Here is a 26,805-nt window from a genome sequence, read left to right on the forward strand (position 1 = left end):
GGCCCGAAACCCGCAGGGCTGCGCCCCAGAGGGAGGGTGCGCCCGGGCACGCGTATGGTTGATGGTGACACGCAGATGTTGCCAGACTCCTCTCCAGAGCTCTGTGGGCACAGCCACGCACGTTCCCACCAGCGACGGGTAAGAGTGACTGTGTCCCCGCATCCGTGCCAGCACGGGGTAGGGCCACTTTCTCACACTCGGACGTCAGTGTGCATCCCGCTGGCCACCGGTGAGGGTGGTGTCTTCCCACAGTGCTGCTGGCCGGAGCTGGGCCGGTGGTGGAAAGATGCCCCCTGAGCTGGGCTCCAGGCTGGGCCTGTGGGGGCTACCGTGGCCGTGACTGCGTCAGGCACAGCGGCCCCAGGGTCTGGAGCCACTCAGATCCCTGGGGCTTGACCGCAGTCTCCCTCTGGCAGCGAGGCAGCCCCTCGAGGGGGCCCTGTGGCCTCCTGGGCGCTCGCAGGGTGTGGGGGCTCCCCGGCAGGCCTGCCCACCTCGCCAGGAGCGGGGGAGGTGGCGTTCCTGTCAAGCGACGCTTTCATTATAGGTTTATCTTCGAAACCCAGACAAAACAGGACTTGTGTGGTTTGACTGAAGAGCCAGCTCCTCGGGACCTCGCCATCCACCAAGCCGGCTCCTCAGGAAAGAAAAAATACACGAACCTTAAAATAACCAGTTCCCAGAATAGCGACTAATGTCGGCTTCTGAAGGGAGCCCTTGGATCGGGCAGAGCCCCGCGCCTTCGCCTGTTTACGGGCTTGTCGCTCAAGAGCAGCTCACCAGCAAAGAGAGGAGTGTTGGGGGGGCAGAGGAAAGTGGGGGGCTGGGCAGAGGGGCGGGAAGCTGGGGAGCAGGGCCCATGGTGGCTGATTGAGGTAACCCAACTTTCTGCTGCAAGCAGCCCAGGCTGGGGGTGACGTGCTCGATAAAGTTCAAGGTGGCCTGGTGCTGGGGGGGTGGTTGGGGGGGCCAGAAATGCAGCCCTCCACGGCTAATGCTGCTGCTCCCACAGACTCCTGAGAACCCACGCGGGGGAATCTGAGGCTGGTGGGAGACAGATGTGGTGTAAGAATGAGAATTCCAGGGGGACAGGTCTTGGGAGGTGTGGGGCATGGGCTGGGGGGCTCAAGGGAGGGAATTCAGGGGAGGTTCTGGGGCATGGGGGTCCCCCAAGGACTAGTCCTGTTGGGGGAGTGGGGGGTGTCAGTCTGTAAGATGCTGCTCCCCCACCCAGCCTCCCTCGTCGACCCCCATCCAGGTCGGACGCCGGGACCACTCGCACCCCCGCTGTTGAGGACGTACCGGCGAAACCTGCCCCGTCCCGGAGCCGTGTATCCCGAGCACTTGAAATGTGGCGCGTGAGACTGAGGGCCTGAATTTTAATTTGGTTTGATGTTAACAGATTCGCATTCAAATACAGACCCCTGATTCAGCCGCTGGGAAACTTTATTTCTGCAGTGAGTCAGGTGTGAGAGCCGCCTTGTGACACTGAAGGTCTCAACGCTGTGCTGCAGACCCGGCGGCTCACATGCAAACCTGGCCTCCAAACCGCAAAGCACGCAGGCTTTTGCGGCAAGTGTTGGGCATCCCGACAAATTCTAAAATACTGGTTACCTACTGCAACGGTCATATCTTCAATCTGTTACTGGGTTAAATAAACTATATTATTACACAACGACTTTGACCCTTTTAAAAAATGCGGCTCTTAGAAAACTTTAAATCACACCCGTGGCGGCTGTTGTGTTTCTATCACAACCCTCGGCCGGGGTCAGGGGTCGGAAAGTTTCTGAAAGGGTCGGACGGTAAATATCATGGGTGTGGGGGGTCACGTGCCGCCTCTGCAGCCCGTTCTTCTGCCTGTTTAATTTTAAGTGTGATAACAGGTTGGGCCCAGTTTGGTCCATGGGCCACCGTTTGCGGGCCCCTGGTCTAGAGCGTCCCCACTGAAGCAGGCCGGCTGGCTTCAGCACAAGTTAGTGGGGGGTTCCTTCCTGCTGGTGGCCCGGCCTGGAGCCCTGGAGTCCCAGCAGGAGACCCGCTGGAGACTGAGACCCACGGGACCAGCGTGAACAAGATGCTTCTGCAGCTCCCTGTTCCACGGCGAGATGAAACATGGAAGGGTCAGGGACCAGTTTAGGGGCCTGGGGCCCAGCCACCATGAAACCCCGGCTGTCCCCGCCATGTCTCACCTTCAGAGTTCTCACTCTTCCCCTGCAGTGACGAGCTAACCAGGGAACAAGCGGGGTCAGAGGGTGGGCACACAGCCCAAGTGAGACAAGCCCACAGAGCAGAGAGGGGCCCCGAGGACATTTGGCGAACTGAGTGAACTTGAGCGTGGTTGTCATCGCCTCCTGGACGAGGGGCGGCCAGGTATCCAGGCCCAGGCCTGCCCGGGTGGTGAGTCTCCCAGCAGGACTCTGCGGAGCGCTGGCTGGGGCTTCACTGCGAGGATGATGAGAAGGCACCCAGCCCCGCAGAGTCTGGACGGAACGCCACCTTGCACTAGGAGGAGCGGAGCCACACCTGTCCTGAGGGGTCGTGTCCACAAACGGGTCCCGTCTGGCTGGAGGCCCACACGTACACCACCGGGGCAGGGGGGTAACACCGCCCCCTGGGCTGCAGGCGCAGCTGGCAGTGCTCCCAGGAGCAGGGACAAGGGGACAGGGACCCTCTGGGGGGAGGGTCACGCCATCACCGCCCCGGCTGCCAGCATTTCCACCCACCAGTTTTAATGTACACGGACTTACGACTGAAAAAGAAAACCCTCCAAGGGGGTGAAACTTCGTGAACGACAGCAGAAGAAATCCGCAACAGACAACAAGCAGATGCACCGGCCCGCAGACCCCAGGAGGAGCCAGCACCAGCTACAAAACGGCCGTGCGCGTTTTGTGTCAAAACAGTTTTTAAAGTTTCAATATTCAAGGGGAGAGCAAGATACCAAAAAAGTAACTATCCAGTATGAATAAGAACAAAATAGAATTTCCATAAGTAGAAAAACCGAAAGTTTAAAACGGTGCAGAGAGACTTAACAACAGATTAGACGCAGCTGAAGAAGTAACCGGGGAACTGGAAGATGGATCGGATGGCACCATCCAGAACGCAGCGCAGAGAAACACGGCCATTTCAAAAAGCAGGGCGATCTGGACACGGGGGGCATGGAGATGGGCCACCACGGTCCTGATGACGATTCCAGAAGGAGGTGACGTCCTTCAGAAGGAAAATCTGAAGAGACTGGCTGAGAGAAGCCCGACTCGGGCAGAGGGAGCTCGCTGAGTGGCAGGCAGAGGGGGCGGAAGGCGCTCCCCGCCCACGTGGTCAAGGGCAAGCCCACCCGAGCAGCCTTCCCCACAGCCACCACCTGTCTTCACCGCTGTCCTTCACCGGTGGTGACAGTGGAGTCCGGTGCCAGGTGGGAGACTTCAAGGGGCTAAGGGAGTGTTAGACCTGGTGGAAATATGAAGAACGCCAGTAAAAAAAAAAAGTCATTTATATCTGAGAGATTCTGATTTCTGCTGAAGAAAATCCGAATGGCCAATTTCAGCCAGAAACGAGCCAAGGTGTAAGTTCTGAGAGGAAAATAAACCGAGACCAAAGAGGCAAACACATACCAATTGCACAGACAATACTGATTATGAACCGCGGGGTTAAAACCAAATAGGACTGAACTCAGATATAGGACGGCACAGCCCGTATGTCGGCAGGAGTGGGGACAAAGCCGAGGTGTTTTAAGGTCCCTATTTTATTACAGATGTGGGTTCAGAGAGCTATGAATTCTGCTAGGTGTCCATTTAGAATGTTCTAGATTATCAACCTCTCCAAAACGGCAATAGACTGTGTAGCTTCCAAACCAGTAGGAGAAGGGACAGCATGAGAAGTAATCACTAATCCAACAAGAGGGAAGAAAGGGGAGCAAAATAAACGTTAAAAAGTCTGGCCGGGCGGCTCTGCTGGAGTGTCCTCTTGTACCCCAAAAGGCTGTGGCTTTGATCCCTGGTTGGGGCAATGTATGGGAGGCAACCGATCGATAGTTCTCTCAAATCAGTAAACGTGTCCTCGGGCGAGGATTAAAAATTGTTTAGTACAAATGGAAAGTACAGACTGTACCGCTAGAAATCAGCCCAAAGTTCTTGGAGATCACACCGAGTGCAAGTGCATTAAATAATTAAAACCCCGACCGTGTAGTGTTTACGGAAGTCACCTAAAATGTGCCTAGGACTAAAAAGACACCAAAATCAGAAAAAACCCACGGGAAAACGACAGACTTAACACCCTTTCTGAACAGACACTCGAACATGCTTCACAAACCGAAACCAGCAATACATGCGCGCGGTCGTGCCCCTCGGTCCAGTCAGTCGACGCATGGAACTGTGTTAATGGAACAAGGATTAAAGACCGCGAGCCCGTCTGTGAGGATGTGGGTGGGCATCGAGGAAGCCCGCCACCCGTGTGTGATGAGACTCTGACACCGCTGGGGTGGGGGAGTGTGCTCTCTGTGACATTTCCCCCGACCACTCCTACTCAACGTTGCACTGGAAGTCCAGGCCGGTGTCATTAGGAAAAGAAGAAGAAGAAATTAAAGGCATCCGGGTTGGAAGCCAAAAATGAAAACTGTCTTCACTCACATCCGAGATCTTATATATGTAAGCAATCTTAAGGCATTAATGACAATAACAATAAAATTTACCAGAATTGATTAACAGCCAAGTCAGAGTTTGGAAGCTCGATATAAAAAAGTCATTGTATTTTTATATACTAGTAAGAAACAATTAAAAAAACAAAACAAAATCATAAAATATTTAAGGGTATGGTCAGTGAAAGATGTGTGAGATTTTCACACTGAAAACCATGAAGCATGGCCGGACCACGCCAGAGTGGAGCAAGTGCAGGGGGGGCTGACCGTGTTCATGAGTGGGGAGACTCGGCGTGAGAGAAGTCAGTGTCTTCCCCGTGGATTTATTTCTACACCCAAGCCAATCCTTGAAGTCCCTGCAGGCTTTGTGTGTGTGTGTGTGTGTGTGTGTGTGTGTGTGTAGAAACTGACAAGGTGATTCTAAAATGCATATGAAAATTCACAGGCTGTAGGATGGGCCAGCCAAGTCGGGAGCGAACAAAACTGGGGAGCCCGCACCCCCGCACCTCGCCCTGCCTGTGAAGCTGCCCCAGTGAAGTTGGCGTGGTGTGAGTTTAAGGACAGGCTTATGGAGCGCCACTGAGGGTTCCGAGAGAAATCCCCGTGTTTATGCTCAGTTGGTTTTTGACAAAGGGGCCACAGTGATGGAGGGGAGGACAGGCGCTTCCACAAAGGGCGTGCAGGCTGCTGATGCCCATAAGCCAGAAAAAAAAAAAGAACTTAGATTTTACCTCATACACCCCCCCAGAATTAACTCCAAGTCAATCACAGTAAATATAAGAGTTAAAGCCATAAACCTTCTAGAAGAAAACATTCATGACCTTGGACTAGGCAGGGGTCTTCGATACAGCATTAAAGGCAGAGCCATACAAGAAAAGATAAATTGGACTTCATTAACATTTAAAACTTTTGTGTCTTAGCAGACATGATTTCAGTAAATGAAAAGACAGCCCCAGAATGGGAGGGGATATTTGCAAGTCATGGATCTGATAAAGGACTCCATCCAGACCCATCAACAAACCCTACAACAGGACAACAGAACCAACTGCTTAATTACAAAATCAGCCAGAGAGTTGAATCAACATTTCACTAAAGAAGGCTATGAATGGCTAATAAGCACATGAAAAGTTGCTCAACATCATTAGTGATTAGGGAAATGCAAATCGAGCCCACAATGAGATACCCTTACACACTCGGAGCGAGGAACACAAGGCAGGCCACCGCTCCTGCACTGGTGCGGAGGTGGAGTGAGCGGCCCCCCGGACGGCGCGGCTGGCGGGGACTCAAGATGGTGCGGGCCCTTGGAAAACAGTGGAGACTTTTTTTAGCGAGTTAAACACACAAACACATCACGTCGGCCGGCCGTTGTCTCCATGCGCAGGCACCTAACCCAGAGACGCAAACATGACGTCCACACAGACGCTCGCAGACAAAGGCCCACAGTGGCGGAGCCCACAAAGGGCCCAAACCGGGAACAGTCCATCAGTGGGCCGCAGGCCACGCAGCACGGCCCGACCACAGAGCGCCATTCAGCTCTGCGGAGCGGGGGGCGTGCGTGCGGGGCACCACGACTGCCACCCTGCCCGCCCGCCCGCCCGTGTGAGAAAAGCCCAACACAAACACGGCCCCTCGTTGGATGCCATTTACAGGAAAAACATCCAGAAAAGGCGCATTTCCAGCTTTAGAGAAATGTGAGGATGCTGAGACAGAATGCACAGACCCCCGACGGGCCAGGACTGCAGAGGGGGTTGGGGGACTTGCGGGAGGGGGTGCTGACTGAGCACGTTCTCTAACTTAGGTTTGGTTGTGTTTGCAAACTAGGCATTTACTGAAATTTGTTGTGCATTTACATTAGGTGAATTTTATGGCATTAATTACATAAACTTTATGGCATGAATTACACCCCAATAAAGCTTGGAAAACAGTACAAATAAAATTATTTGCATAGCAGTGATAATGGACCATTATAAAGGGAGAGAGGTGACCTGAGATAAAGAAGTGCTTTGCGCCGTCCACACCGATCCCCTCACCATCGGCTCTAGAAACACACCAAGCCAAACCGGACTGAAGTGCGAGGGAAACCAGGCACATTCTCAGCGAGCGCCGGGAGTTTGACAGAGCAAGCTGGCCAAAGCATTCCGGCGAGGATGCCGTTTCGCCGAACTGGCGGCCAGCTTCTCCAGACGCACTGACGGGGCTGGTGCATGCGCGGCCTTCCAGCACAGGAGGTGCCTTCAGCCAAACTGACCACACACTGGGCCACGACACTGCCATTGCTGCCCAGGACCCCTCCCTCCGACGGCACCGGGCACACCAGAGAGCCCTTGGCTCCATCTCACCACCAACAACGACTGTTCTGGGAAATAGCTCCTGGGAGAGTCGGGGGCTCGGTCGGAATGGGGTCGGAGACACCCCCAGGTGAACGGACACAGGAAGCAAATACTCTGTGATGGAGACCGGAGTGGGTGCGGCCGGCGGGGTGCGCGGTGGGAACGCGTCCCTCCCACGTGCGGGCCTCGGGCACCTGGAAGGCCGAGCAGCGGCGACTGCCCCACCTGAGAAGCCAGGGGGAGGACAGTATCTCGAGGCCGAATACACGGCAGGAAGAAGACAAAGGGAAGGAACGAAATGAAGGAAACCTTCAACAGGAGCGACGGGTCGTTGAGAACATTAATAAAGTTGCGTGGGCTGGGTGGTTCAGCCGAAGTGTCGTCCTGCACACCAAAAGGTTGTGGGTTCGAGTCCCGGTCAGGGCACACACCTGGGTTGCTGCTTTGATCCCGGTCAGGGCTTGTATGGGAGGCAACAGATCCATGTCTCTCACACTGATGTCCCTCCCTCTCTCCCCCACTCTCTCTGAAATCGATAAACATATGCTTGATAAGGATTTTTTTTGAAAAAGAAAATAATAAAATGGGCAAATACCTGGCCAGTTTGACCAACAGGAAAACAAGTTATGGCCCCAATAAACAATCTTGGGCGCGAGGAAGGGGCCCACCCACTGACCAGGCGAATGTTAAGTGCCAGTAAGTGTGAACACTAAGGCGACATGTGTGAACTCCTGGGACGCACAACTTGTCACGGTGACGAAGGAGAGGCGGGGCGGAGCCTCCCCGCAAGGGCTCCCGCCGTAGCCCCAGAATAAAAAACCTTCCCGCACAGAAAACACCAGCCCTGGGTGCCTTGACCACCCTGTGTCGCCCAGCTCCTAAGGGGGGGAAAAAGTCTGGAATGTTCCAGAACACAGAAAGGTAGGAAACACTTCTCAGCTCATCCGGCCAGGCTCACATACCTTCAGTACCCCAAGGCGGTGCGTACCAGAAAGAAACATTCTGTTATGTATGCACAATATCTCATGTAAATATTGACACAAAAATTCCAAAGACAACATTAGCAAGCGGGTTTCAGTCGTGTTTAAGAAATAATATACAATGTGAAGGATTTGGGGGGCGGGGCGAGGCCACAGACCACAGAGATGTCTGGAAAAATAACCCAAGCAGGGGGTGATAAGGCCTGCACTCAGCAGGGCGGTTTGGGGCTGCCTGCGGGATGAGCTGGGGCGCGGGCGGGGGCGGGCAGGGAAATTGCTGAGATTACATGGCTTGGGGTCTGGTTTGGGGTCTGGCGGAAGGAGGGATTGAGTTGTGGGTCACGGGGCCTGCCTGGTCCGAGGGGTACGGTCCGAGGGGTACGGTCCAGTACCACGCGGGTGGTGGTGGTCCCAGGGTGGAGAACATTCCTGGCCAGAAGATGGTGGAAGGAGCGCTGGGGGGGGGGGGGGGGGGGGGGGCTGCCCACCCACCTCTGAACCGGGGCCTGGAAACTCAGGACTCCCTGTGTCCGGCTCTGAGCCAGAACATTTCCGGCAGAAACGGAGAAGAAAGAGACCCGCCCCGCCCACCGAGCTCCTCATACCAGCAAGAGCAGCTCGGAGCTGAGCTTGCAAAATAAACAGGGCTCAACGTAAACACCGCAGCAGGTCCTGGGGGCCGGCTAAGAATGTGCACAGGGGGAGGGGGGGCCCCAGCAGCCTTCTGGGGGGCCGGGGCGCCTGCCTGCCCAGCCAGCAGCCTGACCAGGAAGGGGCTGGAGGGCCCAGGCTGGGGCAAGTAGCGGGGCCAGGACTCTGTCCCAGGGCCCGGCCCGGCGCCTGCCCGCTGTCGGCATCTCTGGGCCACCCGAGCCCTCAGACAGCCCTGCTTCCAAGCCTAGCCCCCGTCACTTTTCGAACAGACCCCCATGTTTCTGGTTTCTGCTCTCTCCCTGTCTCTGGTCCCTGAGGGACCAGCTCACACAGAACCTGCTGTGTGCGACCTTGGGCAACGGCTCAACCTTCCTGAGCCTCGGTTTCTCCTCCTGGCAAAGAGGGTTTACTGGGGCAAGCGAGAATCCTTCCCAGAGCAGAGAAGGCGATGGGAAGAGCACGAGGCAACCGCTGATTTCTAAACAGAAGCAAAGAGTGGGCCACAGCTGTCCCTTCACAACCACGGGGGGGGGGGGGGGGGGGCCGGGCAGGGACGGCTCCAGCGTCTGCAGGGGGGTCCCGACGGTGCAGGCTGGAGGGTGCCGTTTCTGCTTCCCCCTCCCCCCAGAGTGAGGCCAGCCGGGACAGAGGCCAGGCTGGGGATGGAGGGCAAGGGGCCCCAGGAAGAAATGCATCCTGAAGGGGGCGGGACTTCTGAGTTGGAGCAGAGGACCCTCCTCTCCCATGTGAACAATGGCCCGCACATAAGGAAAAGGGGCTTCTTGCAGGGAAACTGAGGTGTCCCTGAGCGAGCCAAGTTGGTCCTCCCTGGTAACCCCTGACCCGCAGAATGACCTGCTCTTGAGAGTGGGGACCATGTGCCCCAAGGGCCCTTGTCCACCCCTCTCTGAGGCCCTTGCCCTGAGAGAGCCGGACAGGGATGGGACTCCGTCGGGGCCCGGGGCCTGTGCTGAGGAGGAAGCAGCCGAGGGCTGGAGCCTCCGCTCCCACCGCCAGGGCCCGGCTCCCTTCCGGCCCCCGGCCAGCCGGGCGGGGGTGGGCCGGCACGGGGGCTCTGGCTGGGGTGGACGGCCGGCGGGCTCGGCCACCGCTGCAGGCCTGCCGGGCCTGCGAGGGCCGGGCGGCTGCTGGATTTCCTGCCCCAACTTCCCGCAGTCAGCAGGATTGCGCGGAGGTTGTTTATGGCCCCGATGGCGGCAGCGATAAGTGCGATGACGGGGGCCCAGGACGTGCCACTCCGCCCTCTGGGCCTGACGAGGCCCTTTCCCAGGGTCTGTCCCCAAAGGGGCCACTGGCCAGCGCAGGGGAGGGGCTGGACAGGCTGAGCTGACTGCTGCCCACTGTGACCTCCGCCCTGGGCCCAGCTGTACAGACAGCAGGGCCGAGGTGCAGCGGGCGGCGTGGCCCTGCTTGCCGTCCCGAGACCGGGGCGTGGGACCCCACTTCTGTGGCAGCACAGGACGATGGGATCGGTGCGGGCCGGTTTCCCCAGCGCCATGCGCGCGGATGTCCCAGAGTCCAGCCCCCCAAACTCTCCCGGGTGCAGAGCCTGGCAGCCTGCGGCTTTGGGGGCTTTGCTCCCAAACCTGGTCCCCAGGCACTGGGGCTCTGGGGGCTTTGCCTTTGCTGTCCCAGTCTGTAGAAAGGTGGGCAGGTGGCCCCACCGCGGTGCGCCACAGGGACCTCGGCCCACTGCGGGCTATGTCCGGGCTCTCAGAGCCCCAGCTGGCTGCTCTTCCCGCCTGTGGAGGGACACGGCAGCCCACCCACTGTCACCTTCCGGGACACCAGGCTCCCCCCTCCCATCTGTCCTGAGAAGCCGTGGGTGGGCAGAGCCATAGGAAGTCCCCGACGGGGCGGGGCGGGGGGTGGTAGAGAGGGACAGGAGTCTCTGGAAGATGGGAGGCGAGGCCTGTCCCAGGGCTGCTCCGGGGCTGGGGGAGGTGGCCAGGGTGGGCTTCAGTGTCCCAGTCTCCTTCCCATGCTGCCAGAGAGGGACGTGTCCCGCTGGGCCGTCCGCCCGCGAGAAGGGGCCCGGTGCTGCTCAGGCCAGTGCTGACCGAGGGCGGGAGCACCACGCAGCCCAGCAGGCACCTGGACAATGGTCCTCCCAAGACAAACCGGTCCCCTACACCTCCCTCTCGTCCTGATCTCACTGGGCCAGCTGGGACCCGGGCGGGGTGGGCCGTGAATGTGGGCCGGAGCCATGCGTCGCCAGGGAAGCCCAGACACGGTGCCCCGCCCGACTGAAGCTCCTCTATTTTTAGCCTCCGGCTACTTCAGATAAAGCCCGAGTAGCCCCACGAGCAGCTCAGCAAGATAACCGTCCACTCCGAGCTGCAGAGACTTTGGAGGGCGCCCTGCTGCTCCCCAGACCTCCCTTGGCTCCCAGGGCCACCTGGGAGGGGCCGTGGGGAGGGGCATCCTGGGGCCCACTAGGGCCTCGGCTGACACCCCACACCTTCCGGCGCAGTCAGGACCCCACGCAGGGCCCCTCTTCCCCGCCTGACACATCCCTGATGCCCCGAACCAGTCCAGAGTGTGGGGGGGCCTGTGGGCGCCAGCTGCCACTTGCCAGAGGTCAGGGACGCGGCCTGGCTGGCCTTTGACAGGCCTCTGCCCATGGGGCCGATGCCCAGCCAGGGGGAGGGGTGGACATGAGCCCCAGGCAGGGAGACCCTAGTGGGGTGTGTCCGCACTGAGCACAGCAGCGGGAGAGGGCGGGAGTTGACACACTCCTGCTGCACCTTCCACGCCCTGCACGCCCTCACACGACTCGGGACGCGGCTGGAGTGTGAGCGACTGCCGTGTGGGCATGGTGCACGGGCCCCCGACAACAGCCGCCAGGGGCAGTGTGCCGGGCCCGGACCCGCCGCGCCTACCTTGTCTTCCACGCGGCTCAGGCGGGCGCCGACGGTGTTGCTGCCGCGGTCCTTGCTCTTCTCTGTGGGGCAGAGCACCCGGTCAGGGGACGAGGCTGGTGTGGGGCTCAGGGCGGACTGGCCAGATCCCGCAAACTTATCAAAGTGCTTCTGTGGCCAGTGCTTCAGGTGGAAAGCACTGGGGTGCAGGGGTACGGACGGTGGGGGTGCAGCGAGGTGGGGCGTGGTGGGGACCGGCCGCAGCTGCAGCCCTGCTGCGCTCCCCCGGGCCTGCAACCTTCGAACCCCCGGGGCCCACTGTGCGTAACGGGACGGCCCACCCCCCGGGCAGCACGGGCCTAGCTCAGTGCCGACGCCCGCCCCCCTTCGCCCCCCGCCATCCCGGCCCCTGTTCGGCTGTGGTGGAGGCCACCCCCGCCTCGCCCTGCCCTCCCTGGGGGTGACAGCCCAGTCCAGGGGTGCGAGGAGTCGACACCCAGCTGGCTGCCATTGATGGCCCCTGGAGCCATCAATGGGGTGGGAGGCTGGCCACGCACCCCAGAGGGAGATGCCCCCCAGGTCTTCCTCCGAGGAGACCACCAGAAGGGACCCGCGTGGTCCTCACACCCACTGAAAATTCATCTGTGAGGCGGGTGTGAAGCCGCTCAAATGGAATGGGTGGGGGCCTCTGACCCTCTCTCTGGCCTTTGCTTCTGTCCCTCACTGTGGAGACCCCGGGCCCGCTCTGACTTGGGGAAGAGGTGGGACCTGGTTCTGCAGGGCCGCCACCCCCAGGGCACCATGGCGTGGACACCCACCTGAGGCAGAGACGAAGAGGGAGGGCTTCCCGATGGACTGGTCCAACCTGCGGGGAGATGGGTATCAGCTCGTGCTTGGCCTGGGCGCCGCCGCTGGGGCTGCCCCCCGCTGCCTCCCTGGCCCCAGAGGCCTGCGTTTCCCATGGGGCTGGGGTCTCCGAGGTCGGGCAGTTCCCTTCCACTCCCTCCCTGGGCAGGGTGGGTCCCAGGATCGCCCAGTGTTTGAGGCTGCTGTGTACAGGCCCCTCGACACACCCCAGAAGGCAGGCCTGCGGTGGGGGATGGGGGGCCTTCCAGGGCGAGGCTGGGTCCCTGAGCTGGGCAGCCTTTGTGTCCCAGTGGGAGAGGTGGCAGGGCAGCCCTCGCCCCTGGCGTGGGGTGAGGACCAGCGCTTTCTCTCAACTGTACCCATGACCCACGGATCTCGGGCCCAGGCCAGCCCACCGTGGAGGCACCGTTGGTCTGAGCCTGTGCTGGCCCCAAGGACCACGCCGCCTCCCTGCGAACATGTCTCCAGGCTTCAAGTCAGAAGCCAGAGCGTGGGGCCAGGGTGGAGAGGCCCCAGGGTGGTCCCTGTGCCTTGCTCGGAGCGGGTGGGCTGGCCATGAAGTGCCCTGCAGCTGTGAGTCGAAGCGGGAGAGGAGCGGAGGTCCCCGTCCCCTTGGTCCCCTTGTGCCCCTTCCCTGTGCCCCCGGCCCCGCCCCCGGGGCTGTGCGCACCTTCTCTGCAGCTCCTTGATGCGCACCATGAGGTTGAGGTGGCCCTGGGAGTACTGCTCGATGACGTCCCGCACGTCGTAGGGCTTCCGCGCTTGCTGAGGCCGGGAGACACCAGTCACTCCCTGAGCTGTGCCCCACGGGCTCCGCACAGCGTGGAGGGGTGGGCGCCCATGTGGGGGGACAGTGGGCTCCTGCATCATCCCCAGGGGCTCCGCGGCCCGGCTCGGCTGCCGGGGGCTGGGTGGCCCTGGGCCAGCAGCTGGCCTGCCCATGCGTCCTCCCCTTCCAGGCCACCAGGTCCCCTTCTCACCCAGCTGGGAGAGCTGGCCTAGCCCAGAGTCCAGAGGGCAGTGAGACCACCATGTGCCGGCTGCGCGGGCCTTAAGCGGTTGGGCCTCAAGCTGACCCCCAACCCACTCGCTGGCAGGCACACCCACTGTCCTCAGAAGGGACGTGGCCGGCCATGCACCCCTCCCAGGCAGCCTCCAACAAAGGGCAGAGGGGACCCCAGGGGAAAGCCTTGGAGCACAGGGCCCGCTCTTGGCGACAGGGGCACCGGGCTCTTGGGGACACTCCCACGGCAGGCACAGGGCTCAGGCGGGCGACTCTAGTGCACCAGCTTTGAGCCCGAACGTGCACCCGGGGCCCAGGTCCAACCCCAGAAGGGACGGCAGAGGGACGGAGGCTGCCTGTGAGGTCAGCGCCACTGCAGGCCCCACGGGGTCCCCTTCCCCAGGGGCAACCCCGGTGGCAGGGGGCCGGCCAAGCAGGAGTTTGACCGCCCAGGCCACCTTCGGCCACAGGAACGTGCCGGTCACGGGCGCCTCTAGGAGGGCTGCGGGCGTGGGCACCGGCGGTCCGAGGGAGGGCCCGGCCCTGGCCGGAGCTCGGCAGAGCGTGGTCAGGCCGGCTCGGCTCAGGCGGGACAGGGAACAGGTTCAGATGCCCTGGAGGGTCGGGGCTGGGTCCCAGCCCCGCTGTTCCCTCTGTGCCAGGGGGATGCTGAGCCCAGCCCGCCTCTTCTGTCATGTGGGACTGAGCCCTGTCTCGAGCTGGTCAGCAGGGGAGGCAGTGGGATGAAACAGGGAGGCAGGTGAGAAAGGTCAGGGAGTCCTGTCCAGCCACGCCACCAGAGCCAGAGCGGTGGTGGCCGGGCTCACCCTGGGGTCTGAGCCGTTCCCCGGCGGGCATGGAGTTGGCCTGCGTTGTGCCTGTCAGGGCCGGGAGGGCAGAGGCACGTGGGTGCGGAGCCCAGGGAGGTGCGGGCCCGGCCTACACAGGGCAAGTCCTGGCTCTGGCCTCCCAGACTGCCGGGAGGGCACGGGCCACGGCCTGCAGGTCACGTGGGCACCCAAGCGAACCCTGGGAGAACCCTGGCAGAACCCTGGCACTGTCTGCCTGTGGTCAGGCCTTCTGGAAAGGGAGTGACCGCTCCGTGGGTCCCTGTCCCTACGTCGGCCTGTCCTCAGAGTGTGGGCCGAGCTGGGTCCCCTCCTCAGACCAAGCACAGTCCCCACAGCAGAAGGAGTGGGGCTGAGGCCGCCACCCACCAGCCTTCTCTGAGGGCCTCAGGCTCGGGGGGCAGAGGGGCTGCTGCAGACTCCCACCCACGAGTGGCGGGAAGCCAAGGAGACCCCACCTCTCCCCGAGAAGGCAGGCCACCACCCGGGGCACCGGCCTCCCCTCTGCTCTGCCTCATACAGGGTGGGGGAGGGAGGGACCCCAACTCCTGCCCAGGTGACGTGGGCCAATCGGCCCCCTCCCTGAGTCCCACCCACACCATGCGCCTATCAACCAGGGGAGGGGTGAGTGAGCCCCTGGCTCTGGGCTGGCGTCTCCGGGAGGGACAGTGAAGCCGTTGCCATGACGGCTGGGAGAGGGGCTCTCGGGATGGGCAAAGGCCGAGGGCTTGGCACAGGACCCACCTGGAATTTCTTCTTGGCCACAAAGTACTGCATGCGCCGGATGACCTTGATGGTGGCCCGGTGGTGCTCCCGCAGCCTGCATGGGGGACAGAGAGAAGCACGTTTGCTTGCGCCTTCCCTAGTGCGCCCTGCACGTGTGGGCGGGCCCTTCTGGGACCGGGGAGGATGGCCCCCTGCCCCAGGACGGAGGTCTTCACGGCCGCGTTCTCTCCAGGGAGATGATATCAAGGAGCCCCACACGTTCTTAGTTCTAAAGACTGCAAATCGAGGGGCAAACGGAGCACGGGAACAGATGCGGTAGGGTCAACACCTTAAGCACTTTCCGATCCTCCGTTAGGAGGGGTGGTTTCCCGCTACTGGAATCTGGGACGCTCTGGATGCTTGATGGCGGAGAAGAGGATGCTGGGAAGTGGTGCTGGGCAGAGCTCACGTGCTCCTGGAACTCGACCCTGTGAGCCAGCCCGAGCTGGCCGGCCAGGAGGCCCAGCCGGGATCCCACGCTGAGCAGGAGACTTGTGGGTGGGGCCATCCTCCACCACCCACCCCTGATCAGCCACCGATGGCCGCAGCTGCATGTCACCCCCCAGCGAAACGACATCCCCACAAGAGCCCGAGTCACTGGTCCGCAGAACGCTGAGCGAGAACTGCCAGCGGAGCCTCTGTTAGGGGCGGTTTGCTGTGTGGCGTCAGATAAAGACAGTAGGCCTGGACAAGTGGGACACCGATACACCGAGACCCCAGGGGACGTGGTGCTGGTTTGGGGGCCGGTGCCAGGCAGAGGCCAGAGTGAGGGGTGGACCGTGAGAGCCTGGCCTTCCAGCAAGACGCCGTGTCTGACTGAATAAGGCTGGGCGCTGCCTCAGGGGGTGAGTGAATTTTGCACTGGGGTGGATTCCGGGTGCGTGCTGGTCCTTCGCAGCCCCGCACGGTGAGAGTGGACTTGTGTGTTCAAGAGGCGTGGTAGCCTCCGCTTGCCCTCCTAGAGTGCGCCGCCTCGTGGGCAGCTGGGAGAGCCTCGTGGGGGAGCTGGGGCATCCCGGCCGGCAGCTCGACAGCTTCAGAGAGCAGCCGGCTGAGACCAGCGTCACCACCCGGCTGGCACCTGGGTGAGCACCAGGGTGGGCACACGGTGAGCGGCCGGTGTGCCGACCCAGGGACTCAGACGCAGGTGGAGGTCATGGTTTGCTTCAGAGGCTCCTGGTAAGGTTTTAAATAAGCACGATAAATAGGTTCAAGGGAATAGATGGGAAGCCAGAGAATTTCACCAGAGAACTCAAATCTACTTGAAAAATTGAAAAAGGAAACCCTACAACACGGAGGACAGTAATGGGTATTAAATGCGACAGACAGATTTGCTAGCGGCACAGAAGAAGGACCTGGGACTGCACGGGAGTGGCCGCGCTGGGGTGCGCAGCGGAGGTGGGATGAAACACGGAGGAAGTGACGAGGCCTGTGAGATGTGGCTGAAAGTCCCGCCACGTGTGAAATCCAGAGGGAGAGGACGCGATGGGGGACAGGTGGCTCTGAAGATGTGCCGGCCAGCGGTTGTCCAGAAATGATGGCTGACACCAGGTCACAGATCCAAACAGCTCTTTGGGCCCACGTTGGAGAGACAAAAGGTTCCTCAGACCCAGGCCTGCCCGAGTCACGCTCCGGAGGTCCCAAAGGCACCGGGAGTGTCCCAGGAGGAGGGCAGGAAGGGGGGGGACGATGACACAGTGTCCTGATGTCAGGCTTGTCAACAGAAAGGACGAATGCCAGATGCCATGGTTAAAGTGCTCGAGGAAAATCATCAGTCCAGCGTTCTATACCCATCAAACGCGTCCTCACCACGGAAGGGGGAAGTGGAATAAGCCAGACGCACGGGGTGGACCCTGAGTGATTTTGCTCGGTGAGGCCCCCGGAGCAGCCAGAGCCGTGGGGACAGAATGCAGGACAGCGGGTGCCCGGGGCTGGGGTGGGGGTGGAGTGGGGAAGGGGAGTGAGTGTATAAAGGGGGCAGGGCGTCAGGTCTGGGAGGATGGAAAGTTCTGGAGAAGACGGTGGTGACGGCGGAACAATGGTGTGGATGCACTTTGTACCAGCAAGCCCTGCACTCTGGATGGCTAAGGTGGGAAGTCTTGAGTGTACTGTCCTGGGACGGACGGACGGACGGACAGATGGACAGGAAGGTGAGACCCACACCAGGAGACCCCGCTGTGGGGGAGCTGCCCTGAAGGATGACGTGGCGGCCCCACGGGCACAGGCAGCGGTGTCAAGGGAAGCCGGGAGCAGAGGGGGACACGTTTACGACACGGTTTCCGTCAGCGCACGCCGGCGCAATGGCACGTCACGGGGTTTAGTGTTACTAGAGGGAGAGAGGGGTGTTCTATAATTTAAAAAGTGGTGGATTCGCTGGGAAGGTGTCGTGGTACCTCTGTGTGCACCTGGAAGCACACGCACGTACACGTCTGTATGCGTGAGCTACCACGCACGGTGACAACCACATCAGGGCGCAGGGCGGCGGCCAAAGTCTGGGGCGCATTTTGCCATCTCTAGGCAACCCCTGAGGGTCAATAATAAAATGATGTAGAATCAACATGCTCATGGAGGATGGAAGTCAAATGACAACGATATTTGATTCGTCCCAAAGCAGCAGCAGAGGGGACAAAAAGGAAGCCACGGGGAAGATGGGAAGCAGGAGTGAGATGGCAGCCTGGGTGCGTTTTGAAGGGACCGAATGTTCCAATGAAAAGACCAAGGCTGTCAGGCCGGGCTGAAGAACCTGAGGCTGCCTGTCAGTCCCCTTGAAAGTACAGAGATCTAGAAAGGTGGACAGGAAAAGGGTAGGAAAAGGCCTACCCTGGCGCAGCCGAGAGAACGCTGGCCTAGGTGAACTAATACTGGACCTTAAGTGTTTGTACTTGGAGTATAAGAGGGAGCTTCCGTAAGTTAAAAGGGGCTCCATACTGGGTGGGAAGATAATAATTCCAAATCCGTATGCACCTACAAAGAGACCCTAAAAACACACAAAGCAAGAGGTGAAAGGGGCTCCGCAGTCACGGCCCGTGGCTGGGCGGGGGGGTAGGGGGGCTGCCAAAGCCTCAGCAGAGACGCAAAAGTAAAGATGAAAACAGAACCTGGGCAGAGAGACAGCACGCGAGGCCTGAGCGTGAGGTGGCCTGACCGACATTCGGGACCATGGCTCTAAGTCACCGAGCAGCACACAGCTCTCCAAGAACGCACGGAACCGCCCCCCGGGGAGGCCTCCGAGAGGCTCTGGAGGCAAGTTCCAAGACATTTCCGAGAAATGACATGATGTGTGTGTGCTCCCTGAGCCCAGGGAGATGAGGCTGGAAATGAGGAAGACGGAGATGCCGAGAAACCCCTCCTGTCTTAGAGCTGAATCTAAGTAACTCAAGGGTCAGAGATGACATCTAACGAGAGCTGGAAAACAGTCTGATCTGAATAACAATGAAAAGGCCTCTATGAAAACTTACAGCGAAGTCGGAACTGGGGTCCCATGAAGGAAGTGCTCACAGGGAAGTTCATGACCGTGGGCAGGCATCTGAGAGGGGAGGGGAGGCTGAATCTGCCTCGAGAAGCGAAGACAATGTCAAACTGAACTCCAACGACATAGGTGACGGGTAATGAAGACAAGAGCATAATTCAATGAAATAAAAAACGCACGGTGCAGTGAAGACAGTTGACCAGGCCAGAAGGTTAGTCCCCAAAGAGACGAGTAAAACTGACCACCTTCCAGCGAGCCCGCCGGTTTGGGCACCAGAGACGGGGCGTCGGTGTGGCCTGGGAGGTGTTTTTACAGCACCCCTTCAGAGGCTAGTGTGCATCAGAAGAATTTTTATAGTTTAAATAAATTAGATTAGTGTCTTAAAAACACAATCTATAACAGGAGACAGGAGAAGAAATTTTAAAAATTCAGATGGCCTGATACTAATGAAATAAATTAAATCTGGAATTTTAATGATCTCCCCCCACACAACAAGCCCTTTGAGTCGCGACGAGGTCCCAGGGACGGTTCTAAGTGTTTAGGGCAGAAACAATACCGAGCCTGTGGGAGCGGTTTTCGAGGACAGTCGTGAGCCAGCGTGACCTTGGTACCAGAACCCGACAAGGACCCCTCACGGAGGGAAAATCGAGGGCCAGTCTCTCTCGCACACACCCATGCCCGGCCCAGGAGACCCGCACCCGCGCAGGCCCGTCTCACGCCTGCGGTCAGTCCGTGTAGCCCGCCACATGGACCGAGAGAGAAGGAAACACATGTAATGGACTCCGAAGGGGCAGAAAAACATTTGATAAACGTCAAGACCCATTCCTAATTAGAAGCACAACCATAGGACGAGAAGGGAGCCGAGACATAGAGACGGACCCAGAGCGAGCCACACGGGACGGGAGGGGACGGGACGAGGGCCAGGGTGCAGGTGCGCACCTACGGCCCCTCCGCCTGAGGCCAAGGCGCTGTTTGCTCCCGGCCGGGAAAGGGTGTTCTTTTCAGTAACCGGTCCCAGAACCGTCAGCCTCTCCCTCTGAAAGGACACGGACAGCCATCCCTGCCACAGGCCGGGCCCAGACCTGGCCAGCGGGGTAGACGTGGGCCCCAGGTGAGCACAGGACGCTGTTCCTGACGTTGGGAGAGGCCATGGCTTCTATGACAACACACAGGGCGCACTAGTGGTGAAGGGGAGGAGGGGGTCCGCCAACGGGGCCCTCTGTGCCCCTGCTGAAGTCGCTGCTGGAGCACGAAGCACGTTTCCTGCTGAAGGGCCGGGGGGCAGGGGGGGACACACAATCTGTGGCCCTGTGCCTGTGAGGGAGAGCCGGCACCGGCCCGGGCAGGTGGGCCGAGCTCTGAATGGTTCTTCGCCGAGGAGCGCACAGCACTCGCCACAACGATAGAAATCACAGGGGCTGACAGTGTCAGGTGCCAGGGTGTTGCAGGGCCACAGACCCCGTGTGCGCGGTGGGAGGCGCGTGGTCCGGCCACCTGGGAGGGCCGTCCAGCGTTCCCGCTTCCAGAGCCGTCCCCCGGAGGAACTGGGGCTCAAGTCCGCCGGAGGCACTGAGCCGGTGTTCAGAGCGGCGTCACCCCTGAGAAAGGCAACTCGCAGTGACAATGTCTAGCTGCAAGGGTAGCAGAGGGCGGCGCGTCCCTGCAGAGGGAGGTCCCTTGGCAGCACGGGGCACACGCCCCGACCCCTGCAGGATGGACGGGACCCTGCCGGTGTGGCAGGGAACAAACTAACACACGTGCAGCAGGGACAAATCTCAGAATTGTCTCGGTGGCGGGAACAAGCAACTGACGGGGAGAAAAAAATATTTATTTATTGATACCCTCACCCGAGGACAGACTGAGCCAGAGACACCATGTGACCCAACGATGCCACTTGTGATGTGCCCGAGAGAAGTGCCTCCCGTGTCCACGCCAGGACTCAAACGCGAAGGCTCCCGGCAGCCCGAGGGCGGAAACCGCCGCGTGGCCCCAGATGGCGGGCGGAGACCCCTCTCTGCGGCATGTCCTCCTGATGGAACGCGACCGAGGCAGGAGAAGGCGCGGAGCTTGGACCCCCACGACCTCGCGGGGGAAACTGCACGGCATTGTGGTCGAAAGCAGGTGGTCGCCAAGGCCGCACACCCACAGGGCTCCCCTTACGAAGCTGAACACAGCGACGGGAAGTGGGCCGAGTCTGCCGGAGCTGGGGACGGGAGCTAATGGGTGTGGGGTTGTGACGTCCGCCCTCGGCCCCTGCCCATGCACACACCCCCCTGGGGACCCGGCTCCTCTCTCAAACGCTGCGCCCACTGCTCTGAGGGGCAGGGTGGGGGATGGGGGCCTGAACGAGGGTGTCGGGGAACCCAAACCCGATTCCCGGGCTGGGCCTCCCTGCTTCCGGTGAACTCCTTGAGCTTCAAAGGCCTCATGGGCCCAGGGCTCACAGAGGACAGTGAGGCCGGAGGACGTGGCCTGGTTACAACGAATCCCTGGGGCCAGGCTCCGGCCCCCCTTGGGGTGTGGGGACAGGGGTCCTCGTGCCCCAAACCTGGTGGGCAGTCCGACAGCACACCGTTGCTTGGAAGGAGCTGGGGAAGAAACACACCTTTGTCCCGGCTGTGTCCCCCAGAGGGGCTGGGGGACCCCGCTGAAGCCCCGGGGGGATCGCGAGGACCTCGGTTGCAGACTGTCAGCCTTCATTAAGCCCGGGGAACTGGCGAGCTGGCGAGCTTCCAGCACCGGGGAGAGAAACCCAGGGCAGTGTTCCCTCGATGGAGCAGGGGGGTCCCCTTTCCCGGCCTCGGGGGTGGGAGCCGTCAGAGATGGCCGCGCTGGGGTGACTCGCTGGGGACTTGCTGATTAAAACGGGGAGCGAAGGCCTCACATCTAAGAGGAGTTACATGGGCTCCTTACTGATTTCCATCCACAGAAGTGATTTGTGTGTGAATCATAAACCAGCAGTCCCTGCCAGGCCTCTGCAGCCACTCGGGGTCCTGGCTGGGAGAGGGGGGGACGTGGAATCGAAGGGCAGGGAACACTGGCGGGGTGTGCCCTGGGGGTCAGAAGCCAGAAGGTTCTGCCAGGCTCCCTGGGCACCGGGCGCTGAGCAGGCCTGCGGAGGAGGAGGGGTCAAGTACGCCCCTCCCTGCTGGGCCCCTTCCTCCCTGCTCCTGGGAGCACAGCGGGGCCTGGCGAGCCGCCCCCTGCGGACCTGCAGTCACCAGGTGCCCTTCCCAGCCTGTCCTCGGCGGGACGGGGACATGATGGGGCGGGGTCTAGGGCAAAGCCCTTCATGGGACTCTGTGCGCAGTGTCCCCCGGCCTGTCCCCGACCCCCTGGATTCCCTGACTTGCTGGGCTGCTCTCGAGCCTGGTTCACCCCAACCCTGTGACCATGGCCCCAGGCGCAGACCCCCACCTCTGCCTACTCTGGGTGGCCACCTGGACTCTGGGCGACCCCGTCCGCGGGGGGTGGGCTGGCCTCGCCTCTGCCCCTTTTCTTTCCTTCTTTCCCATTTCCAGTCCAGCCCTGTGCCCTTCAAGACCCACCTTAACTGCCCTGTTCTCCCAGGTGGCAGCCGAGACACTGAAGGGCGGTGGGGGTGGGGGCGGGGCAGCGTGCCCAGCTCACACTGCTCTCGCGGGGGAGGTTGAGCCCCCCGAAGGCCCCAGCCACACATGGAGCGGACTCCCCAGGCTCAGTCTCGGGGGCCTCCTGTCCCCCTGTGCCCGTCCCTTGCTGGGGCCTCGCCATGGTCACACTCCCAGTCACTGCACTGCCCACCCTGAGCCCCTGTGGCCATTTAGTTGTCACAGAGCCTGAACCCCCTGGAGACTGAGGCAGCCACAGACCCTGCCGGTGGCACAGGCCCCCAGGGACGGAGGGAGGACTGGCCCCTCGGGCTGCCCGGGACACCCTGGGGCAGCAGGGGCTGGCCGGGCACAGCCCCCTCGCCCAGAGGCCTTGTCCCCTCTCTCAGCAGCCCGAGTCCGACACAGCACTGAGCACTGAGCTGGCCCTGGGTCCACGGTGAAACCCGAGGGCCACGTAGCAGCTGCAAAGAGGGGACGCGGGCACTCCTGGGGAGTTACCCCTGTACACCCGGCCGTCAGGTGTCACTCGCCTGGCTGGGTCACAGCCCTGAAGTGCACAGGGAAGGTGATCAAAGGCCTAGTGTCTGCCTCTCAGGGGACAAGTGTCCCTGAAGCACGGGGAGGGAGGGACAATGTCCTGGGCCATCAGTGACGCAGGGACAGGGGTGGGCACCAGCAGGGCCCTGAGACCAGGCCAGGCTCGGTACGGTCAGGGGGGTCCCCACGGTGGGGTTTGGTGGCTGCGGAGACCTCGTATAAACTCTCTGGGCCTCGGTTTCCCCACCTGTAAGTGGGGAGGGGGTCAGAGACCTCGCATTCCAGGCTGCCTGGGGTTCCCACGCCTCCAGCTCACGGCTGGGCCTGGACGCCAGGTTGGCTTCTAGCCTGGTCCCCAGCTCACCTGGGCGGTCATCAGGGCCACCCCTCCAGGACACCGAGGGCCCACCTTTGGGGAGGCCCTGGGAGAAGCAGCCGGTAGGGCCCAAAGCCACACAAGCTGCCCTCCTCCCCCAACACATGACCACTGCCCCTGGGCGGACGCAGTAGGGTGGGTGTCCCTGAGTCCGCGGCACCAGGGTGGGCCGCGGGGGGCACGCTGGCTCGGCCGGTCTCCAAGTCTCCCGAGCTGTGCTTTCTTCCTCTGCATGCTCGGTCTGGGGACACAGGGGACCTTGCTCTGCCCACACTTCCTCAGGGAGCTGAGGGTCATGGAGGGGTTTCCATCCTGTCTAGTTCTGGGCCTCCTCGGGTGTCCACGAGGGAGAGCTGGCCATGCACCCAGCCCTGGGCCGGGGGTGGGTGTGGGTCAGATGTTGCCCACAGCGCCCTGGGCCTGCACAGGGTTCCTGGAGGGGCTGTTTGTGGGCACGGGAAGCGGCCAGTGGCAGAGGTCTCTCCTCCGATCTGCAGGAGTGCCGACCCAGGCCCGGCTGCCCCACCCGCCTCCGGCCTAGCCCAGCCCACACACCCTGTTCCCAGCACCCAGGACCCCCACCTGGCCCTGGAGACCCTGCGCCCTTTCCCCTTTTCCCCCCTTCCCCAGGCAGCCCCTGGCCCATGCCCGCCCTGCCTGACCTCGGCCCCACAGCAGGAAGCTGGCTACGCCAGGCCCACGAGGCCCAGAGCCCCACTCCCTTCTGCTGGAGCATGCGCGTGGGGCCCAGCGTGTTTCTCGAGGGCCCTGTGTTTCTCACGGTTGCATTCCCAGCGCCTGCCGTGCAGTGAGCGCCCAGCAGACAGGAACAGATCCACGGGTGCCAGGCCGCTCCGGGCCAGGCCGGTGGGGCTGGGTGCCGGCTGCCCCGGGGAGGGGCTGGGCCGCTGCGGGCCGGGCACGCCGGCCGAGGGGCAGAGCACCGGGCAGGGCTCTGTGCGCCCACCACCCGCCCTCTGCTTGCCCTCCCCGCAAAGGAAAGGAGAGGTTAATAAACCAATTACTTTGGGCAACGAAGCAAAATAAGTCCCATTAAAGTAATTACCGTGCGCGCACAGCTCCCACTGGAGAGGGCTAATAAATTGGGGCTTTGTCACCATCCGGCAATTTCTCTCTGAGGCGTTTCTTCACCCCCATCCAACGGCACAGTTTAAGGCTCTGTTAATACTTTTAAGACGGGCTCAATGCCAGACTAATTAGATTTGCATTTCCACCGTGGGCCAGGCTCAGCTCGGATGTGCCCAATGAAAGAGGCCGGAGGACCCCGCAGGGGCCCGGGGGACAGCACCCGCCTTTGAGAAGGGGCCACGTGTGGATTCCCACGTCTGGCCCGGCACCGTCTGTCTGCTGCCCAGCTTCCTGCCCCCCGGAGCCAGAGGCCCAGGTCGAGGGGCGGGGCCCAGGCCTTATCCTCCAGGGGTCCCCTCCTCGATTTGCCCATCGTGCGGCTCACCGGGGGCCGGGCGACCCAGGGCCCTCGGGCCAAGCCCTGGTGGGTCCCAGGGAGGAACCCTGACAGGTGCTGCCTGGCCAGGCCACGTGGACGGCATGTGCCCGGAGGTGACGTGGTGGGGTCCTCCCCACACCCACACCCCCAGGCTACCGAGACACAGACCCCAACAGAGCACAGCCTGCAACCCCCGGCCACCCTCCCCCACTCCATCCAAGTCTCCACCACGAGGAGGGTCTGAGGAGCCGTCCCCGCCCAGAGCAGCCTCGGGGACGGTGGGGTGGGGCTGAGTGTGGTGAGGGGGCCTGGATGGGGCCTGGGAATCGAATCAAGGAGGGACCTCGGTTAATAAAAACATATCAGCATCAGGAATAAGGTTTGTTCCTTGTGGCAAATGTATCACCCTCACGTAAGGCCTCTGTACCACCTGTGAGTCTAAAGCTGTTTAAGATCTCCCCACCCCCACCCCACACTCCGTGTGACGGCACCACCCTCTGGGCCGCCATGCACTCAGGCGGCACCAGGGCCAGGCAGGCCGGCGGAGTGAGTGCCCGGAGCCAAGGCGGAGCCACAGACCCAGCGAGGGACAGGCGCTGTGTGTGAGCTCGGGGCACGGAGTGCGGCCCTGAGCGAGTCAGCCAGGCTGGCTCCAAGTGAAGCACCACCTGGGGCGGCAGGACCACGACGCAATGGGTGAGGGCCCCAGAAACGCCAGGGACGAGACTAGGCCAGATTGTTCGGGACGTGGAATCGAGAGGAGAGCGTGGCTTCGGCGCCCCTGCCACTGGGGTCTGAAAGGGGCGGGCGCAGTGGGCCATGGGACACCCGTGGCTGCGTGTCGGTAAAACGTGCCTCCGGACCTCAGCTGTGGGTTTTCCCCACCGCCTGTTCAGGGAGAGACCGTCCTGAGTTCCCAGGTCGCGCCCAGATGGGCGGCGGGCCCGGTTTGCGCCCTGCGGCGAGGATTCCTGGGGCGGACAGGCCCTTGCGAGTCTTTCTCAAGGACGAGCCCGCAATGCGGGTGTCGGCCCGGCCCTGGCGCGGATCGCGGGATGAAAGGCACAGAGCCGCGGCGGCAACAGTCGTAGAGATAGCGGTGTTGTGGCCAGCTAGGGGCAGTAAACTTGAAAAGCCAGATCAAATGAATTCCTAGAACTAGATAAAATGTCAAAATATTTGGTGTTTGAAGAAACAAAATATTTGAATAAATATTTATGTAAGAAACAACCTGAGGCCTCCTCCAAAAATTCATGCCTGGACAGTGAACAAAGAAGCAACTTACAAACACAGGTGAAGCCCCCCAGCTCTGGGAACGGCCCGAGACAGCGCGTGCTGCCCCCCGAGAAGGCGCCTGGCGGCTGCGGAAGGAGGACACTGCTCATCCGCGAGAACAGGGCGGGGGCTGGTTCTGGGTCCAGGCGCAGGGGACGCATGAGGGGTCAGATGCGCAGGCCCACCTCCCTGGTGAGCACGGTGTGGAAACCAACACGGAACACCCGCTAACCAAGCACAACAGTGTGTCAGAGGGGAGGCGCCCGCCTGGGCCGACACCCAGGACCCGCCGAGGTGTTCCTGCCACAAAGGACCGATGGCACACCGGGCGCCATCCCCCGTCAGGGCCAGAAGTTTCCTTAGTTTCGTAGGGTACAGGCCAAACCCACCATGAGCCGTCAAGACACATTCACGCATCTCCACTGAGACCCGGGGTAGGACGGGGCCCCCACGCCATGCTGCGTAGTGTGTCTCATCCTGGGGCAGTCCCCAGTGTAAAGGGATGAGACAGAGAGAGAGGGAAAGGTAAAGCTGCCATTGTTGGTGGCCAATAAGATCCAGTGCTTTGAAAACCAGCGAGGGCCCGGATCCATTATCAGTACCTATTTTAGAAAGTGCAGCCCGGTTGCCAGAGGGGCGACCCGCTTTGGTCGCCGGCATGTCTTTGTCCCGGCAGCAAAGTCCTGGGAGAAGCAAGTCCCCACAGAAAAGCGAGTAGCACTGGAGAGGGCATGTTCTCGGGGAGCAAATGAGTGACCCGTGGGGAGCCCTCCGAGGGCCCCTCTCGACCCCAGGGGAGGGCCAGACGCCCGGTGCCGCTGGTCCTGGCACAGAGGCTCCCTGCTCCCAGGCCAGACGGTGAGCGTGCCAGAGGTCGAGGCTGGGCCGGGCGAGCTCGCCGTTGAAGTTCGGGTGCTCAGTTAACTTACTCTGAAGTTGACATCAAGGAGGAAAGCTGGCATGGGGGGGGTGAATGTGGCTCACAGGGGTGCCCCCGGAGAAGACCGGAGTCCGCGGCACCCCCGCCCACTCGGGAGCAGAGCCGCCCCTCAGAGGGCAACCCCAGCTGCCGGGCTGGGCGGGGGCGTGAGCGAGAACGCAGGGACACAGAGGTGTCCCTGGGGGGGT

General features: G+C 61.4%; 1 protein-coding gene across 2 annotated transcripts in view; it reads right to left on the reverse strand.

Moving 5' to 3' along the window:
- Nucleotides 1-26,805, reverse strand: part of KCNQ1 (potassium voltage-gated channel subfamily Q member 1) — a 237,163-nt gene that overhangs the window by 41,366 nt on the left and 168,992 nt on the right. For both annotated transcript variants that reach the window (XM_053658159.1, XM_037156325.2), the window contains exons 12-15: nucleotides 14,939-15,014; nucleotides 13,014-13,108; nucleotides 12,295-12,341; nucleotides 11,498-11,559 (exon numbers count right to left, since the gene is read on the reverse strand). In XM_053658159.1, coding sequence (XP_053514134.1) covers nucleotides 11,498-11,559; nucleotides 12,295-12,341; nucleotides 13,014-13,108; nucleotides 14,939-15,014 — 280 coding nt within the window. The remainder of the gene's footprint in view (nucleotides 1-11,497; nucleotides 11,560-12,294; nucleotides 12,342-13,013; nucleotides 13,109-14,938; nucleotides 15,015-26,805) is intronic.

Source organism: Artibeus jamaicensis, unplaced genomic scaffold (genome assembly GCF_021234435.1).
Source record: "Artibeus jamaicensis isolate MK-2021 breed Jamaican fruit bat unplaced genomic scaffold, CSHL_Jam_final scaffold_537, whole genome shotgun sequence".
Lineage (NCBI taxonomy): Eukaryota > Metazoa > Chordata > Mammalia > Chiroptera > Phyllostomidae > Artibeus > Artibeus jamaicensis.